At 35.6% G+C, this 20180-nt stretch overlaps 2 protein-coding genes and 1 pseudogene across 3 annotated transcripts; 2 read left to right on the top strand and 1 right to left on the bottom strand.

The window, feature by feature from the left end:
- The first annotated feature begins 6637 nt into the window (after positions 1–6637).
- Positions 6638–10387, top strand: LOC114762504 (receptor-like protein kinase HSL1; annotated as a pseudogene).
- Positions 10388–14214: 3827 nt separating this feature from the next.
- LOC114762500 (NAC domain-containing protein 73) lies at positions 14215–16800 on the top strand. Of its 2 annotated transcripts, none has more exons than XM_028951992.1 (3): positions 14215–14302; positions 14658–14847; positions 15961–16800. In XM_028951992.1, the coding sequence occupies exons 1-3, from the start codon at positions 14228–14230 to the stop codon at positions 16485–16487; spliced, it is 792 nt and encodes a 263-aa protein (XP_028807825.1). In that variant the 5' UTR covers positions 14215–14227; the 3' UTR covers positions 16488–16800. The 2 variants fall into 2 exon arrangements, with proteins under 2 accessions (XP_028807825.1, XP_028807824.1); XM_028951991.1 differs by lacking the exon at positions 14215–14302 and adding an exon at positions 14328–14549.
- Positions 16801–17596: 796 nt separating this feature from the next.
- On the bottom strand, positions 17597–19139 carry LOC114762538 (protein-lysine methyltransferase METTL21D). Its single transcript, XM_028952030.1, has 2 exons — positions 18364–19139; positions 17597–17952 (listed from the first exon to the last, which is right to left on the bottom strand). The coding sequence occupies exon 1, from the start codon at positions 19078–19080 to the stop codon at positions 18397–18399; it is 684 nt and encodes a 227-aa protein (XP_028807863.1). The 5' UTR covers positions 19081–19139; the 3' UTR covers positions 17597–17952; positions 18364–18396.
- Positions 19140–20180: the final 1041 nt, after the last annotated feature.

Raw genomic sequence — 20180 nt, 5'->3', positions numbered from 1 at the left:
TCTCTCTCTCTGTGACTTTTTCATTTTGATGGGTTTCTGATTTCTCGGGTTTTCTTGGGAAAGGGATTTCCGTGTGCGGGTTTGAAATTTGGGTCTTGTTTGGGTTTTTCCGTAGCCATCCTTTGATCTAAACCCGCTCCATCCTTTCGACGGTTTGTGTTCGTTGTGGGAAGTTGTCGTACGTTTCGTCTCAGCGTCCCCACTCGGGCCCCACCCCACGCACATTCTCGCGCGTGTACCTTGTGCTGACTGGTTACGGTGGTAAAATTGAACGCTAACTAAGCACTAGAGTACTACTAATACTGTAACCTGTACTTATTTATTTATCGTCCATGTCTTTTTTCGTCAAATGTAATTATGAGGGTCTTATTGTCAGATTACAGTTTTGGTAGCTCTGGCTGGGACACTAACCATCGGGTCAATAACGTTGACTCAAATAGTTAACAGTTGACCTATATGTGAAAAATAACTACTCTTCAGTTTTAAATATAAAGATCTTATATTTAGAATCGGAAAAATATCATTATGGAATCACAAAATAAACTCCGATTACTTTTTTTTTCTGAAAGCTGTGAAAATAAAAATAAACAACAAACATTAATTATGGTTTGGAGGGGGAAAAAAGAGTCCCCGGTAGATGTTAGTGTTTGAATTATTAAAAAAAATAAAGCAGAGGTAACTTAGGTATTTGTACAAATCAGCTTTATTAAAAGAGAGAATCAAGGGGCGATCCATGAGAAAGATAATTCATGAATGTCCAGTGATAGTTAAAGCCCCGTTTGGTGCAATAGATGCATGAGAAAGATAATTCATGAATAAAATTGAAAATTAAAAGGGCCTTTTATTGTAAATGAAAGGGCCTGGTCTGATTTGACGAAGATTGTACATACTCGTAGTCGCTCAAAATGCATGCATAGGACGGAGGGGAAATATAAGTGTTTTGTTTTTCAATCAGAACATTGGGCACCTCCACGTGGAATGGGAAAATGGGGAAACAATGCTTTCGGCCCACTATCCATTTGTTCATTTATGTTTGACCCATTCAACTCGTTAACCAAACTCGCCTCTCACACAGGCACTCACACACACGAGCCCTTTCTCTACCCCCCCTCATGAAGCAATAAACATAGAATTTCTGTTGAAAATTTTTTGAAAACAGACACTAAATATAAACACGTTTCTTAATAAAAATTTAAACTTTAGTTTGCACATTATGAGAAAGTAATCCTATTAAAAGCAGTTTTGTTCGAAATATTGTAATGCGCTAAATGTGGATATATCTCTTGGCTAGAATTCAAATATTGGTTTATCATATAAAGAACTAATTCTTTTCACAAAACTTAAACCCAATCGGTTGCAAACAAGTTTGAAAAGGAATTTATGTGCAAGGAAAAGAATACAAATGTGTTGGAAGAATCAAGAAAGAGCTCCTTTAAAATAGCTTATAAATAGCTTTTCAATCGTAATTTACTAAATATAAGATAAGTATGTGAGAAATGTTTTATCTTAACTTATTCAAAACGTGCTTATAAGTACTTCTAAAGATTATCTTAGAATCCACAATTACTTATTCATCGGGGACGGATATTGATAATGTTTAGTGATGGACTGGGCCATCGAATCGGGTAGGCAAAACGTTTTGGGCTAAGCCCACCAAGATGATTGAATTGGGCTGAACACATTTACCCGCATCTTGACGTTGAGAGTGCAATAAAAATGATATTTTTATGTTTTAGTACAGATGAATAAGCAGAAGATAATCGAGCACTAGATGGGAGTAGGTAGGGGGTAGAGGATAGTGTACTGTAGTGATTAGGGGAAAAAGGAAGAGGGGTGGGTAGTTGTCTGTTTGACCAAAAAAAAAAAAAGGCTACGTGTAATTAAAAGCTGAATATCAATCACACATATTGCCTATTGCCTAATGCCTATTCTTCGACCACCTTTTTCATTCCAATTTGCCACATTTCCCCATCAACTCTACTGTACAGTGCCTTCAATCATGGGGCAACTTCTTTGTTTCATCCTTCTTTCAATTTCAACCCTTCCATCACTCGACTAACTCCTGCCAAATCTCTAACAAAGCTAGCTAGCACTAGAGCACTTCACTTCATATGATCATACTTCATCTTTTTTCTCTAAAAAAAAATATTATCTTGTGCTAATGCTAATATAAACGCAATAATCACAAGTTGAAGAAATGGACGGACAAGGCACATCGAAAACTTAGAACCAAAGGACTGTTTGGATAGAAACCAAACCATGGTTTTAAAAATGTTTTTACAGTTTACGATATAAATATATAGATGATTTGGCTCGTTTTACAGAAAAGTAATTCTTAAAGCACTTTTAGATATTCCCAAACACCCCAAAAAAAAAGGGCAAAATAACATTAATGACGTTGATCCCAAGAAATTATTATAAACTCATGAGGCTTTGCCATGGGCCCCCTCTTCATAAAAAGCCAACAATAATACAAATGCTGAATTGTTTATATTTGATTAAATGGTCAATAATTAGCTTACATTTATTTAGTTTTTAAAATAATCACTTGGAGGATCATGTGCGTCGTTTTGTGGGGAAACATATATGTGTGTTTATTAAGCGTTACGAGCTTGGGCAAGCATTTGGTAAAGGGTAGGGACGACAGGGTTCCTATTTTCTATGGTAGGCAGCTTCAAGATGCTAAGAAGACTGACCCTTACGTGGCCTTTCAAACCCTTTATTTATTATCCTAACTAACCACCCCCACTAATTCTTGAAAATTTACGCACTCTCTTCCTATTTATAATTTATTTATATAGAAGTAATTTGTAGGGTAATTAATAAAATTTTTTTCCTAATTTTATTCATGTTGATTTAATAAATGCATAGAGAGATAGGTGATAGAAAATATAAATATATTTTTAAGACCTTTTTAAAGAATAAATATAAACAATATTTATAAATTTAATGTATTTTTAAGTTTGTGGATTTTAATAAATAAGAACAAAGTGATACACATTAGTCCACTTGTTTGGATTGGGTGATATGCTAAATTTATATATCTATATAATAGTAACATCTCATAAACTTCAATAAGTATGTAAATAATCAATAGTTCTATAATTTAGTAACATGAAAATTTTCCTCAAAACAAGAGAGATCACACCTTCAGTCTTGGTCAATTGTAACCTCAGTGTAATGCATGTGCTGGTTGGCAAGAATATAAGCATATGGAAGTCACACCGTTCATTTATACAAGGCCATGAACTGTAAAGTTTCTAGTTAGCTTAAACTTGTACTCCTTCGAATTTTAATATATGACCCAATTGTTGAATTAGTTTTTGTATTAAATAGAAGACCCGTTTTTCATATTTATTAATTTTCTCTAAGTTACTCTTATGGATACTCCTTCAATCATAATCAAGTAGAAGAGGAAAATGGGTATTAAGAAATATGGTTATGGTATTTTAGAAAAAATAAGTCACAGTTTTTATAATTAATACCTAATTTTCTTAATCTGATCAAATTAATTAAATGAGTCTTGTATTAAAGATTAGAGGAGTATAACGTATGAGACCTTCCTATCAGCTGATTATAAATATTAAGAAAGAACAGAAACTTTGAAATTAATTCTACACAATATACAGGAAGAAAAAAGTTCTTACTGACATGATAATGATTGAGATGGAATTGAAAGGAACAGGATGGAAGCATCCATTGTTGGTTTATGGTCCATGAAGGAAGAAAAGGCAGCACAGTGTAAAGTCGGGTGTGGTTTGAAAATAGGGGATTATGGGGGGACATCAGAATAATAAATTGGGTCAAAAAGGAGACGGCCATACCTTTTTGAAATTGAATGAATGCCTTTGCCTTCTAATCATTCATTCATTCATTCACTTCACCTTCGGCCCCTCAATCATTCATTCGGCGGCACCTTGGATCATGGTGATCTTTCCCAATCTTCTTACTAAAATTCAACCAAATAACACGAACCAGGCAATATAATCCTCTCCTTAATATACTGTCATTTAAAAAAAAAAGGAAACATATAAATTAGCAATAGTAATGATTGGAAACGGAGCAGGAAGACATGGTTTGAGGGGTTGGAAGCATGAATGACGCCTGGGAAGAAAGAACAAGTCGGTTTGCCACTTTTGCCTGTGGCCACAGGATAGGTAGTGAAGGAGGATGGCTTCAAAGTCAATTTTAGTGGCTCGTTTAGGGACAGGAACAGTACTGACACATGCAGAGCTTGGGTAATTGTTTCTTGACCTCTGTCCATAGACTTGGCAATTAAGAAGCGAAGTTTGAACTTACGCGGACTCTGCTCGATTAGCCTGTAAGTGTTGTTGAAGAGCAGAGCCACGCCACATCTTATCATCTTAGTACGGGAACAGTTAAAATTGGGCATAAATGGCCCAGGTAAGCACAAGTATGGTTAAAGAAGGCGTGCATCATGCAACTCACGGCAACGGTTACATGCTTCGGCGAGGAGGATGACGAGGAATCTTGGGAACCAGTTTTGTTATTAATCACTTTGATAAATACCTTAAACTCATCAGATCTAAATTGTTCACATCTCATTTAGATAGTTCAGATTTGATTTTTTTAATTTTTATTTGTTTAAAATAATTATTTTAATATATATGAATCTAAAATAAAAGTAATCTTTTAACTATCATTCTTTCAAAAAAATAATTTTTTATTTAAAAATAATTAAAATAAAAGTAATCTTTTAACTATCATTCTTTCAAAAAATAATTTTTTATTTAAAAATAATTAATTAAAAATTTTAATTTAAACTATTTAAATCAGATATAACCATTTAGATTTAGTTAGTTTATAATGCTTATTAAGATTGGTGAGTACCGAAACTTATTCTATAATCTTATAAAATCAAGCCAGAAAAGAGGCTACCTACTCTTCTTGGCTTTATGAGCGGTGAGGGTGTGCGGAAGTTATAAGGAAATTGAGGAAGGAGGGAGGGAGGAAGAGACGGGAAAGGAGGGGAATTAGAATTAAATAATTAAGTGGCAGATAAAGCATTTAAGTGGACTCGTTGACCGCATCGTTGACTGTCTCCTTCAGCGCTGTCACGCCATCAATGACTTTTCTTCCCCCCATGCCCATGCTCCTCATCCATTCACCCCGCCTCCTTTCATCCCCACCCATTTTTATATTTCACTCTCATTAATAATCATAAATCGTTAATGGTATCCCAAAAAAAATAAAATTAAAATTGGTACTTGATGTGGAAAAATGTTTTTCCCATAGATGTGCTACTGATACTTGTTATCAATTCCTCTCTGGTAGCCGTTTTCCATTATATTATTACTACCTCCGATCCTAATTATAAAATCCAGTTGACTTATTTGATAAGATTAAGGAAGTAAATTAAATTAGTTATTTGTAATAAATAAGTGTTGTCATTCCTAAAAATATTCTTAATAATTAAGTACATTGACTAGAACTATCATTATTAGAAGGACTATCTTGAAAAAAATGTATAAATATGATAGAAAAAATGGATTGGAGTCTTATAATTAAGACCAAATAAAAATCAAATGAAATCTTATATTAAGTACAGGAGGTAGTATTACAGAGGGGGTGATAAATATGTAAATTTCTAACTAACTTGTGTTTCCTAGATTGATGCTCCTCTTTACCGGTCGCTTTCTACTTACCCTCTACAGCTGTGTGTCAAAAATAACAATATCAGCATTTGGTGAGGGAAAACGTTTTCCCATCATGGACTGTTGACTCTTGTTTTTAATCCTATCCGTTGGTTACTTTTCATTGTAGCCGTGGGATGCCTAAATATGCAGATGAAAGAGGATACTCATAATTTTCCCCACTAAAAGCAAAGCAGCTATTCCATTGAAAAAAAAGAAAAAGAATTTCTATTTCTATATATTTTTTAATTCCAGAATAAATAATACTTTAAAATTTAATAACTTTTAATTTTATTCCTTTTTAAAATACACTTTCTACTTTAAAGAGACTTCAAACGTATTTTATATTGTAAGAAGTGTAAGAATATGAAGTCTACGTGATAATAAATGAATAGTGTAACTATATATTTATATAAAACAATTTAATGATATGATTTAGAAATAGAATAAAATACTGTGGGGGAAAAAGAAAATAATAGGATAAAATCCTGGTTAAAAAAAAGAAATATGATAAAAAATACTCTTTTATGTTATAAATAATACCATAGAAATATGAGATTAGGTTTCACTACAATGTTCTTATCATTAAGAAGACATCTCATAGGGTTGGAGAAAAGAAGAAGGGAAAAATGATTCATAGAGTATAAAAAAATAAAGTAAATGGCCAGTGATGTAACTTTGAAGCCGTTGTCTTGAATTAAACTCATGGGTAGAGAGGGGGAAAACAAAACCAAACACACGCACAAAATATACAATTATCTTATTAGATCCTTTTTTCTTTTCTTTTTTTAAAACTCCTTTTCATAAAGACGGGCAAAAAAGGTAGGATCTATTCTTTTTTATTTCTTTTCCATCCCAGTATTCATCAAATAAAATGGATGAATTTCAAAATATTATTAAAAATTCCAAATTCATGGTTATGAGATTTTGGTTTCTTCAAATCCCTCCCCACCTTGCTCCGGAAGCTGGACACGAAGAAGCGCCTCGCTCATCCCACCATGCTCCTCCTCCTACTCATCCTCCTCCTCTCCTCCCTTTACTCTCTCTCTGACTCAAGACGGTCTCTTCCTTCACGAGGCCAAGCTTCAACTCTCCGATCCCGACAATGCTCTTTCAAACTGGAACCTCCGTGACGCCACCCCCTGCAAATGGTTCGGCGTCACCTGCGACCCTCACTCCCGCGACGTTACTTCTCTCAACCTCCCCAGCGCACAGCTTGAGGGACCCTTCCCCACCATCCTTTGCCGCCTCCCTTCTCTCACATTCATCTCCTTCTACGACAACTTGATAAACTCTTCTCTTCCCCCTGGTATCTCCGACTGTCGTCATCTTCAGTTTCTCAATCTCTCTCAGAACGCCCTTGTGGGTCCCATCCCGGACACGCTCTCGCAGATTTCAAGTCTAAGGCATCTGGACCTCTCTTTCAATAACTTCTCCGGCGATCTTCTCTCAACCTCCCCAGCGCACAGCTTGAGGGACCCTTCCCCACCATCCTTTGCCGCCTCCCTTCTCTCACATTCATCTCCTTCTACGACAACTTGATAATCTCTTTCCCCCTGGTATCTCCGACTGTCGTCATCTCCAGTTTCTCAATCTCTCTCAGAACGCCCTTGTGGGTCCCATCCCGGACACGCTCTCGCAGATTTCAAGTCTAAGGCATCTGGACCTCTCTTTCAATAACTTCTCCGGCGATATTCCGGCGTCTTTTGGTCAGTTCCAGCGACTCGAATCGCTTGTGCTTGTTTCGAATCTGCTGAACGGGACAATACCGAGTTCTCTGGGTAACATTTCTTCCCTCAGAGTTCTTCGACTTGCTTATAACCTCTTTGCTCCGAATCCTATACCTGATGAATTTAGTAACCTGAAGAACATCGAGGAAGTATGGCTCGCTTCGTGTAACTTCGTCGGTTCGATTCCGGCATCGTTGGGTCGTCTCCCTCGGCTTTGGAACCTGGACTTGTCCATAAACAGACTCAATGGGTCTATTCCGGAATCAATTGTGGGGATGAAGAGCCTCGTTCAACTTGAGCTTTATCAGAACTCTCTCTCCGGCAAAATACCTGTCGGAATGTCAAAGTTGACGAAGCTGAGACGCTTCGATGCGTCGACGAACATGTTGACTGGGACGATTCCTGATGAGCTGTGCCGGTTGGAGCTCGAATCTCTTAATTTGAACGACAATCAACTTGTTGGGCCTTTACCAGAGAGCATAGCTCTTTCTCCCAATTTGCAGGAGCTCAAATTGTTTAACAATACGCTCACAGGGAGGTTGCCAAGTGCTCTTGGTAATAACTCGAACCTCAGGGTTCTCGACGTTTCGTACAATCAGTTTTATGGCGAAATACCGGAGACTTTGTGTAGAGGAGGCGGGTTAGTAGCCCTGATTTTGATTTACAATTCATTTTCTGGGAACATTCCTCAGAGTCTGGGAGAGTGCACGAGCTTAAACAGGGTACGATTGAGGAATAACAATCTCTCAGGCATAGTTCCTGATGCTCTCTGGGGTCTACCTCATCTGTATTTACTGGAGCTTCTTCAAAATTCTCTATCCGGGCAAATTTCCAGCAAAATATCCGGTGCTCGTAATCTGTCACAGTTGTTAATTTCGAACAACCAATTTTCTGATTCGTTACCTGATGAGATTGGGTCGTTGAGTAATCTTGTTGAATTTGATGGCAGCCATAATACATTCTCTGGTCAGATTCCGGCCAGTATAGTCAATCTCAGCCAGTTGGGAAAGCTTGATCTCAGTGGCAATAAACTTTCCGGAGCAATACCTGGAGAACTTAGTGAATTGAATAAGCTTAATGAGCTTAACTTGGCAAGCAATATGCTAGAGGGAAACATCCCAAAGGAAATAGGGAGCTTGCCTGTGCTCAATTATCTTGATCTTTCAAGCAATCAATTATGTGGTGAAATTCCGGCCCAGTTGCAAACTTTGAAGCTCAATTCGCTGAATTTGTCATACAATCATCTTTCTGGGAACATTCCTTTTCTTTATGATAACGAGAATTACAGAAAGAGCTTCATAGGGAATCAAGGCCTCTGTGGTAATCTCTACGGACTTTGTCCGAACAATGGTGAAAGTAAGAGCCGGAGGTATCTGTGGTTTTTCCGGTCAATATTTGTACTTGCTGGTATTGTATTTGTTGTTGGGGTTGCGTGGTTTTACTTCAAATACCGAAACTTCAAGAAATTGAGAAAAGGATTTAACATGTCAAAGTGGAGGTCATTTCACAGGTATGGATTCAGCGAGCTTGAGATTGTTAAATTGCTGAGTGAAGATAACGTAGTTGGGAGCGGCGCATCTGGAAAGGTGTACAAAGTAGTGCTTAGCAATAGCGATAGTGGCAGTGAAGAAACTCTGGAGGGCAACTAAGAAAGAAGATGGAAGCGCTGGTCCTGAGAGAGATGAATTCGAAGTTGAAGTCGAGACACTGGGAAAGATCAGACACAAGAATATTGTAAGGCTATGGTGTTGCTGCAACACTGGGGATAGCAAGCTTCTAGTCTATGAATATATGCCAAATGGAAGTTTGGCTGACATACTGCACAATAGCAAGAAAAGCTTGTTGGACTGGCCAACCAGATATAAGATTGCCATTGATGCTGCCGAGGGACTTTCTTACTTGCATCACGATTGTGTGCCACCAATTGTTCACAGGGACGTGAAGTCTAACAATATATTGCTAGATGGGGAGTTCGGGGCAAAAGTGGCAGATTTCGGGGTGGCCAAAATGTTTAGAGGAGTCAACCAAGGCGGAGAATCCATGTCTGTCATTGCCGGATCTTATGGTTACATTGCACCAGGTTTGTGAACTTAGTTTATTCATCTTGACATTTTTAAGTTGAATTCTAAATCTGAATCTAGGATTCCTTTTCTGTTCTGTTCTTTTAGATTATGCTTCTTTCAAGTTTCAATAGCCTGATAAACTGCTAGCTGCATATATTGCCTGTTTAAAATTCAAACATTAATGATATCTGTTATTGTTTGATCTGCTACAGAATATGCCTATACTCTTCGGGTGAATGAAAAGAGTGATATTTATAGCTTTGGAGTGGTTATTCTTGAACTGGTCACTGGGAAACCCCCCATTAATTCGGAGTATGGAGAAGAGGATTTGGTGAAATGGGTTTCCAAAACATTGGACCAGAAAGGAAACATTGGACCAGAAAGGAATAGACAAAGTGATATGATCCATTTCTTGATTCCAAATACGAAGAACAAATCAGAAGGTACTCAGTATAGGGCTTCTCTGCACAAGCTGTCTTCCTATACACGACCTTCCATGCGTCGAGTTGAATGGTGAAGATGCTGCAGAAGTTTCTGCAGATCCCAAGTCCACAAGTGTGAAGAGGGACGGAAAACTCTCCCCTTATTATCACGAAGAAGCCTGTGATCAGGGAAGCATAGTCTAATATCTACATGCCTCAAAATCATAGTGAGGTTCAAATTTTTCCTCTGTGCTGAAGATCTTTGAGAACATTACAGTAGAATACTTAGATAACTGTAGATGAAAAGATCCAAGGGTAAGAATCCAAATTTAAGTGAGAGGCATAATGTTGTCTCAATTGTTGTTAGTTGTATGTTATTATATTTAGCAGGAAAGTAAGTATTTAGCTTGACGCCAGTGGATTCATATGGAGGAAGTTATGTACTGCAATCACAAATGGCAGTCACCTTCTGCCGTCCATTTCCATTACAAAAAATAAATTTGTTCTGTTGCCCTCCCTTTCGATTCTTCTACCGTCACTACTCTATGTTGGTGAGATAATTTTGAATTAATTTATGATTGTCTTCATCAGAAGCATTTTTTAGGGGGGGAAAAGCAACAAAAAAAAAAAAAAAGAGCGTGAATTGGAGTTTCTTTCCTTCCCTAATTTAAGGACAGAACCATGTCGTCTGAACGTGTTTGTTCATTTTAATTTAATTCTTAATCTTAAATTGAGTTGGTTCTTTTTTTTTTTTTAATTTCAACTACATTAATTAATTAATTTAGTGTCCTAAAATATATGCATAATATTTTTTTAAAAATTTCAAGATTAGCATTTATCCTTGTTCAGTTCTTAGTAATTCAGTAAAAATTAATGGTCCTTTATGAGGGAAATGGGGAGATGAGGGGAAATTTTAATGAGTTAGATTTAAAAAAATTAGGATTAAAAATTTTTAATTAACTTTTTTCTTCTTTTATCATGCATCTTTTTCCTTATTAAAATTGCATAACCTCGTTTTTTTTTCTTCAATGTTTTAAATCTAAATCATTGTGTCAGATGAGTAACTCAACCTCAAACACAATTTTTTTCCAAAAAAAAAAAACCTCAAACAGAATTCATGCAGCGGGTCACGTTCCCTGCACCAGGGCCGCCACATCACCGCTCGCGTTACTCACGTCCCACCGTACGTCTCCTCTTAATTTCTCTCCTTTCTAATTTCATACACTTTTTCAAAATTAGGTTCTCCCCTCCTGATTTCCCTCCTGCTTTTCTGCTGTATGGTAAAATGTGATATTATGATAAATATATGTCAAACAAATGGAATGGATTTGGTAATCATTCTTTCAAAAACATTTTTTTATTTAAAAATAAGACTAAAACATATATTTGGTCTTTTAATTTTATGTAAAATTTCAGTTTGGTTCCTTAACTTTAAAAAGTATACTTTTAGTTCTTTAACTCTCTAAAATTTTTCTTTTTGAATAATTAATTAAAAAATTTAAATATGGACCATCAAAATCTGATAATTTAAGTATTTTCTTAGACAACATGCATGGTTTAAGTATTTCTTCTAATTTTTTTAATAAGCACCTACTAAAATTTTTAGAAGATTAGCAAAATTATTTAAAATTTTTGTGTGTGTAAAATCTCAAAATTAACGTTAATAAAAGTGATTAATTAGAGGAGTTTGTTTAATTAGCTTTGAAGTTTTATAGTTAGTTAAGAATATTAGGTGAAAAAATTAATATTTTACACAACACATATTAATATGTAGAAAATCCTTATAAGAAAAGATTAGAGGGCGTATTATTATTAAAGAATTTTTAAACATTTAATGGTGGAGGGAAATTATTTTGGGGTTTTTTTTTGTCTGAAGATTTTGGTGTTGGGTTTCATTTCTTTCAAGGCCCAGCGTCCGCGATTGGAAAACAAACAAAAATTGCCTTTTGCACCAAAAATTATATAAACGACCTCACAAGGACCTCATGTGTGGCTGAATGACCAATGAGTGTGTTTTCAAGTATAAGGATCTGGACACCTTAAACATTATATTTTAGGTTTAATTTTTGGAGCGGTGGATATGGAGAAAAATATCATTAGGAGGTTTCCCGCTATAATGCTTGATATTGTCTTGAGATATTAGTTTTTTACTAGTCGGGTGAGTAAATATCTAGGCAACAAAAAAAAAGGCTGAATGACATCAAATTTTACCAATGTTTAAAAAAATTCCTAAATATCAACAGAGTTGAGTATAGTAGAAAGGTTGATCCGTTACAACATGACAAATTAATATTCGAATCCCCGTTTTAAAGGTGCCTATATTTAGTGCTTAATAGTGTATTAAATAGGATTGTCTTGAATAGGAGGATACTTATACTTAGCAAAAAAACCTAAAGTTTTTGTGGCTTAAAATAAATATCATAATCACTGTTACTTTAAAGTGCAATCATTTTTAATTTGAAAAAAGTGCAAAAAAAAAAGAGTAAAAGATAATCTTCAATTATAAACATTATAATAATTTTAGTTTTTGTAATTCCCAAAAATGACTTTCTCCGTTGTACTTTCTCCCCCTTTTTTTTTGGTAAAAAGGTTTATATTTTATCTTTAATATCACGTATCACAAGCCTCTCAAAGAAATCATGGTTTAGGATTTTTTTTTTTCATACAGCTATTATAGATTAATAGTAATTTTTTTACTTGTGTTATTGCATATATATCTCAAATCAATTAGTATGATCAAAAGCCTATATTAAGAATGAAATGCTTCTAAAGTTATCAGAAACCATTATTTGATTATCTCTTCTTTAAATCGTGTCTCTTGCTCTTGTCGAGGTCTCTATTTTCTATCTGTTTGATAACACTTGTCTAATTATAAGTTACGTTGTTCAAAATAACTACTCCACCAAAGAATAACAAGGAGCAGTTTGTAGCAGCAACAAATCAAAATTATCATGACCATAATATGAATCACAAACATTAAACTAATTAATAGCAAAACAAAATAAAGGAAAATCACATTCTATTGTAAACCAAGGTCCAAATTCCTGTTAAGAAATGTACTCACATTTAATTCCTGACAGTATTTTAAGACAGTATTTTAAATAGGATACCTGTGTCTCAGGGAAAAAATAGAACTTTTTTTTTTTTTTTGTCTTTGCCCTTCACCAACAATTGACCCCTTTGCTTCTGCCACATGGCCACTAATAAATTTTTGTGCCACCAACAATATATATATTTAGGCATGGCTTTTTTTCAGTCAAAATAAGCATGAAAATCCAGAGAGAAGTAGAGAGTTTCCTTGCTATGCATGACAAGTTTACTTGAAGGAATGGATTTTATGGTTGGCTCTCTCTCTCTCTCTCTCTGATATATATATATATATATATATATTATATATATATATTCATCATTTCATAATCATCTTCTTCGTCTTCGTTCTGGTTATTGCAGTTTAGCTTTATCTGCACTCCAACACGACATAAGACCTGAATTCCAACCCTTTCATGTTGTTGCGTTCTTACAAGTTAGATTGCCCCATTCCCACTCAACTGATATCTCTCAGTGTTTCTTTTAAAACTTAAAAACCATTTTCGTTTTCAAAATGAAACATCCGTTTGGTACCTTGTCGTTGTATTATGAACATCATGGAGTTCAAACACAATATTATAAGTAACAAACAATGGCTGAATTATAGAAGACGTGAATTAAGATTAAACACAAAAGAGTAACCCAAACCCTCAGCTAGCCATATTAAGAGTAAGTGGGACAAAATTATAACCTACATATGTTTATTCTTCAAGTTTCCCTATAAAGTATTTGTGAGGCCAAAACAATACTTGAGATCAAAGCGATTTTTTATTTCTTATTTTATTTTTCTGCGGTTCCATGCTAGCCAGCTCTCTGTATACATACATCCATTGTCTGCTGAGATTTTTAAGGTCTGATCTCTCTCTCTCTCTCTCTCTCTCTCTGTCTCACACATCTTCTCGCAATAGGAAGGAGAGAGAGGTTAGGGAAGGACTGAACATTCTCTTTAGTGAAAAGAAAATCTCTCTTTTTTTAAAAAAAAAAATGTGAGAGAGAATTCAATTCTTTTCCGCCCCTCAACAAGAATTTGTATGAGAGGATCAATCTTCACAAGACACACAACATTTCTTTATTCTCTCGCCTTTTATTTGCTTCTTTTTGCTCTGAGATAGATAATTGAAACCTCTCTCTCCCTCTCTCTCTACGTTCTTAGATTCTGTTTGTACACTTTACGAGTTGGCAGAAGAGGAGATTAAAACAAGAAGTGTCTGGAAGAGAAGATATATAATGCAGAATGGAATGAGCATGAGGTAAGAAAGGAATGTATAAATATGACTCAGCAAAGCAATATCAGTATTGTTGACAGAACCTGTCCTTCGTGTGGCCATCATATCAAAGACCAACAGGTTTCATTATTCACAAATATATTATAATCTCCCTCTCTCTCTACGTTCTTAGATTCTGTTTGTACACTTTACGAGTTGACAGAAGAGGAGATTAAAACAAGAAGTGTCTGGAAGAGAAGATATATAATGCAGAATGGAATGAGCATGAGGTAAGAGAAAGGAATGTATAAATATGACTCAGCAAAGCAATATCAGTATTGTTGACAGAACCTGTCCTTCGTGTGGCCATCATATCAAAGACCAACAGGTTTCATTATTCACAAATATATTATTCCTTTTGTTCTTAGTTTTAATCTGTTATATATATATATATATATATATTGTTATTTTGGTATAATTATGAAATGGAAAATAGGGAGGAATACATGAGTTACCAGGATTACCAGCAGGAGTGAAGTTTGATCCGAGTGACCAGGAGCTCTTACAACACTTGGAAGCGAAGGTGAGGTCTGATATTCACAAGCTTCATCCTTTAATCGATGACTTCATTCCTACTCTTGAAGCCCAAAATGGAATCTGCTCCACTCATCCCCAGAAACTCCCAGGTCTCTTCATTTTTATCTTATTTTCTTTCCTCTTGACAATAAGTTTTAATATCTAAGTTTATAACTTTTTCAATTATTAGTTATTGTAATATAATAAGTTTTAATATCTAAGTTTATAACTCCCACTGGGGATATTGCTGAAGGGGATATTATATTACAATGGTGTATGTATTACCATGATACATCCACTTTATGATCACATTGATATACATAAGCAGCTTCCACCAAGTTTGTGTGTCCAGAGTTCCTTATAGATATATCATGGTAAGTTGGTTTCTTACAGACTCGTTTACATATGAACAAGAAGAGAAAGAAACAGAATACATAATCCCTTCAACAAATGTTATAGTTACTGCAGATAGAATATATGATTACTACACGTCTTAATAATCAATTGAAGTTATTGGTTCGAGTATTTATACATACACCATTGTAATATAATATCCCCTTCAGCAATGTTTCTGTATGTATTTATATAGTTTTGTGGACAAAGTGCTATAGAGTTCAAAGTGGATGTATCATTTCACGCCATTTATTTTATTTACCATACTATCATATTTTTAGTCCAAAATTTAACAGTATATGATCGTATAAACCTATTTCACTTAAATTCCCATTCATGGAAATGTTAATTTAGGAAGGGCTTTACATGTGTTCCGTTGCTGACAGAGATTAGTCTTTCATACTTAACTAGGAGAATGATCGATATTAATTCACACTAGAAAATTAATGCTTACTGTAATTATACTGATAATTTCAATTTGAACAATACTCTCTTAAGAGGATCATATAATTGTTGTTTTAAGATACAAATTCCAACAATTAATTTAATTACGTCTCAGGCATCATGTTTGTAAACGTCTAGTATGCTTAGTTTGATGCTACAAATCACACGATTCAGTGCAACTTTTAGTGATTTTAATATATATATATATATATTGATGTGTATATTGACGGCTCGTATGGTAGTTACCACCACATTAATTATATTTTTTGTAGCATTCAACTTGAAAGCAAAACATGACATTGCTGGTACGGAATCAATATCCTCGTTATAGTAATAAATTAACATGTGATGTGATAAATCTATAAATTAATTTGTGGTGCGTGCAGGAGTTAGAAAAGATGGCCTGATCCGCCATTTCTTTCACAGGCCATCAAAAGCATACACAACGGGAACAAGAAAAAGGAGAAAGGTGAACTCAGAAGAAGCAGAAGGGAGTGAGACAAGGTGGCACAAAACAGGCAAGACAAGGCCAGTGTACATTAATGGAAAGTTGAAAGGCTACAAGAAAATCCTCGTACTTTACGCCAACTATGGCAAACAAAGGAAGCCTGAGAAGACAAACTGGGTGATGCACCAGTACCACCTCGGATCCAACGAAGAGGAGAAAGAAGGAGAGCTGGTCGTGTCCAAGGTTTTCTACCAGACACAGCCTCGACAGTGTGGTTCTCTTCTGAAAACTCAACCTCTGCATCATCATCATCATCTTCATGGAGTCACCAGTCATAATCACAAGAACAATAATAATGGGTTCGTTGAGTTCTATAACTCTGGATTCATATCATTTGATCAAGCTGGCCAACAAAGATCTTCTCATTTTCCAGTTCATGATGATGAATCTCCTTTCATTGCTTGAATGGAAATAAAAGGTTTGGCTATGGGAGGAGAAGATGACAAAGATGATCGAAGAGAGGTATTACAATCACAATTATAATAATCACACACACACACACACACATATATATATCTCTGAAGAAATAAGCTAGGGGGGTAAAATTTTAATTTATCAGTTCTGAAAGTCTATTCAGGGTTGAAATCCGATCTTGTTTTCTTTTTGGAAGCATGTCAGGATTAAATCCCTGTGATTATTTAAGTACCATACTTGACTTTGTAAATTATCATGCTTACTATTATCAATGAAAGAAAGCGCAATAATCTTAAATTAATATCAATTCGTTGTTTCTACGATGGTTTAGTACAGTGTCAGAAGAAATGTTGACGTCATCAAGTCCTTGTCTTGGGTGAGCACTAAATATCAATCTAAACAGATATGGCTTTGCGCCTCAAGCAATCTTCAGCTTCAGACAACATGCGGTTTTCACTTAAAACTTTAGGTCAAAGTTTCCGAAATGCTACCTCCGGTCAAACAAAATTTTATAATTAGAACTAGAAGTACTATATTATTCGAGTTCTTGGATGGTTATAATAGGGTAATTTTAAGAATTGTGTATTTTATATTGAGAAGAAAAAAATGTGGTACAAGGACACATCAAAACTATCTGATTAGATATTAAATTAGAAAGTTTTCAAATAGAAATCAAACCATAGTTTTAAAAATGACTTTATGATATATAAAGTAAACATGTGAAAATTTTTTTATCTCAGTACTTGTGTAAAAATACTTTTTAAAACTAATTTTTGTTTAAACAAAAACCCCCTTAAAGTAATTTATTAAAATCCAATTATCATAACTTGATCCATCGTCATCTCTTGTCTTCCAATCAGTTTCTGTTTTTGTTCCTTCTTTTTGCAATCATTCTTCTTTTTCTCTCAAGCCAAGAACTTAGTTCCAAGTTGTTCCAAACACTGAATCATTTCACATCTTGCACTGCGCGGTGAAATTATTGGATTCTTTTGTCTCATCGGCCACAACACCCAAATCAATTTTACCCACCGCAGAGAAGTGAAGAAAGTTATTCCTTCACCAATAATGATTCCTCAAACCCTGAAACCAGTTAGCTTCAATTTTATCAGCAACATGCAATCGTTTGCTCTGACCTTATCAAGTTCCGACTACAATCGTGGGTTTGACAATAAATACTAATAGATTCAAACATAATCCAAAATGTTCATATGCTATTTTAATATGACAATCATGTCAGAGTCCAGCTTCATCAGTTCAATTTTTAATTCGTTCACATTCAAATATAAGACCAACAAAGAAGCAGATCTCCTACACCTGACTTTGATGAGGAAAACCATGACAACCTTTTGGAAAGGAAGCAAAGCACGAAACAGTTGGGTAAGCACCTGAACCAAAGCTCATGGTCTCTCCTCCCATAGGCTTCTTTCGCATTATAAGTGAAAACACTCGCCTGGGACTTGATCAACACGCCACAAACTCGAGTCAGCTTCCGCATATGAATTTTCAACCTTATTCTCATCAATTTCTTTTCATTCAAAGTTCAAAACCAGATGCAATTCAATTCAAGAACTAAAATGTTGAAATGTACACTCTTAGATATAATAAACAACCAACCTAAACTCAGATGTTGACAGAAAGTTTAACCAACGGATACGAATTAATCTGATTGATCGAAATAGAACATCAAGTATATCAACAAACAAGCACAATCCCAACGGGCGTCAGATAACATTGTGTGAGTGGAAGGAAATTATGCACCTAAATCACTCAACATCACAGAACTTCGCCTAAATAACCTACGAGGAGACGAGTTCCGTGATATACATTAACAAGGAACATTGAATATCCGACAATAGCGAGATTTTACCTATAATTCTTCCTAGTTATGTCTCCACAGTAGCTACATTTGTTTTTTCTTCTTCCTCAGTACATAAACGTCGGTTTCCTCATATGCATATTCAGGATGAAGGTGCTCGTGAGGAACTTTTTCGATCGTAAACACTTCCTCACACAGTTCCCAGAAAAGCTTGTGTGCCTCAGGGGACCTTAACTGGTAACCGAGCAAAACGACGCCGTTAGCAGCGAGAAGGGCCTCCATGGCGGAGACCAGTTGAGCCACGGATTCTTCAATATAAACGACGTCGGTAGCGACAACGAAGTCGAAGGGTGGATTAAGAGCCCTGATTTGATCGAGATTGTTCCAATAAAGAGTCGAGTATTTGAGGTTCTTGCCGAGGACAGGCTTGTTGATTTTAAGGTTGCGTTTGAGTGCGGGCATGACAGGGGCTATGTCAGTGAGAACGATGTCGGTGAGACCCAATAGGTAGAGTCCCATGCCGGCAACGCCGCATCCGGTGCCGATTTCGACGGCGCGTTTGGATCCGAAATCAAGGAGGTCGGAGTAAGGGTTGGGAGTGTTGAGGTCCGCAGGAAGGGGCGGGGCCCAGCGGTCGACGAATTTGACGAGGACGAGAGAACAAGGCCAAACGGAGGTTCCTACGTGGATGGAGCCGTTATCTTGCTGGAGAGAGAGGACGGAGCCGCGCACGGGGAGCTCGATCACCGGCGAGTCGGTGAACTTCATACTGTTCACTCTCCGTGTCCCTCCCAACACCCTGTTTGCCTCTCTCCTGGATTCGGCGTCAATATGTTCATTGATGATGCTTGACGTATAAGGCCCATTGAAGGCCCAATTGCACACCTATATTTGGACCCAACTAAAAAAAAAAAGCTCGAATTCTATGGATCTTGGGCATTGTCGGAAAAGTGGCTGAAAAATAAATGTATATAATATACAAAAAAAAGGGAAAGAAAGAAAAGTAGCTGAAAAATGTCCCAATATATATATATATATATATATAAAATCCACAAAAAATAAATGAATTAGTCTCTGAAAAATCATCTGATGGAAAAAATCCTATTCATTAGGTTACAAAAGGGAAAAGAAACTAGGTTGAGAAAACGATATTCTATTCAAAGTCCCAGGCCGTAATTTTAAGCTGCACTTTGCAGACTGTAATTTTTTCTTCGTCGAAACAATATTTTGGCATGATTTCTCAAAGTCTACTAGATGTAACTATATATTTTATTTAAATTTAATTCTCCTCCAATATTAAATGCAAAACCTATTTTATAGTGTAATTTGAGGCCCATTTTATGGTATAATTTATACTACAAAATGGGTTTGACATTTAGGATCAGAAAAGTAATATTTTTATGATTATAGAAAAGTTCTTATTAGTTAAAGATTATATAATTAAAAATATATTGATTTATTAATTAATAATAACCCATCACAATTGGACCATGGTTCAATCATTAAGCCGTGAACAAAATATTTTATGATATGAATCTCATGGATGCATAACTTAAATAAGAAGGCGATGAACGTCAATTTTAGAGAAGTTGCCCCACAGAGCACGCTATGATGTAACCAAAAGGGAAAACAAGATCAAAGATATATAGTACGGCAGTCTGAGACGGGAATATATATGTCTTCTTTATGTTGTTGCATTCACTTCCCCCCTCCTTTATGTTCTCTTTCACTGTTCTTTCATCCATATCCTATTATCTCGCTTTCAAATCTCTCCTCAACTCAGTTTGTTCTTAATTACTTTAATTACATAATGCTGACATATATATGAAGCCCCTGTGTCTTATATATGTAATCACAAACTAATCATC

Source organism: Neltuma alba, unplaced genomic scaffold (assembly GCF_004799145.2).
Source record: "Neltuma alba isolate B1F8T4 unplaced genomic scaffold, ASM479914v2 tig00011218_pilon, whole genome shotgun sequence".
Taxonomy (NCBI): domain Eukaryota; kingdom Viridiplantae; phylum Streptophyta; class Magnoliopsida; order Fabales; family Fabaceae; genus Neltuma; species Neltuma alba.
Note: the sequence above shows the minus strand (reverse complement) of the source record. Positions and strands in the feature narration are given on the sequence as shown.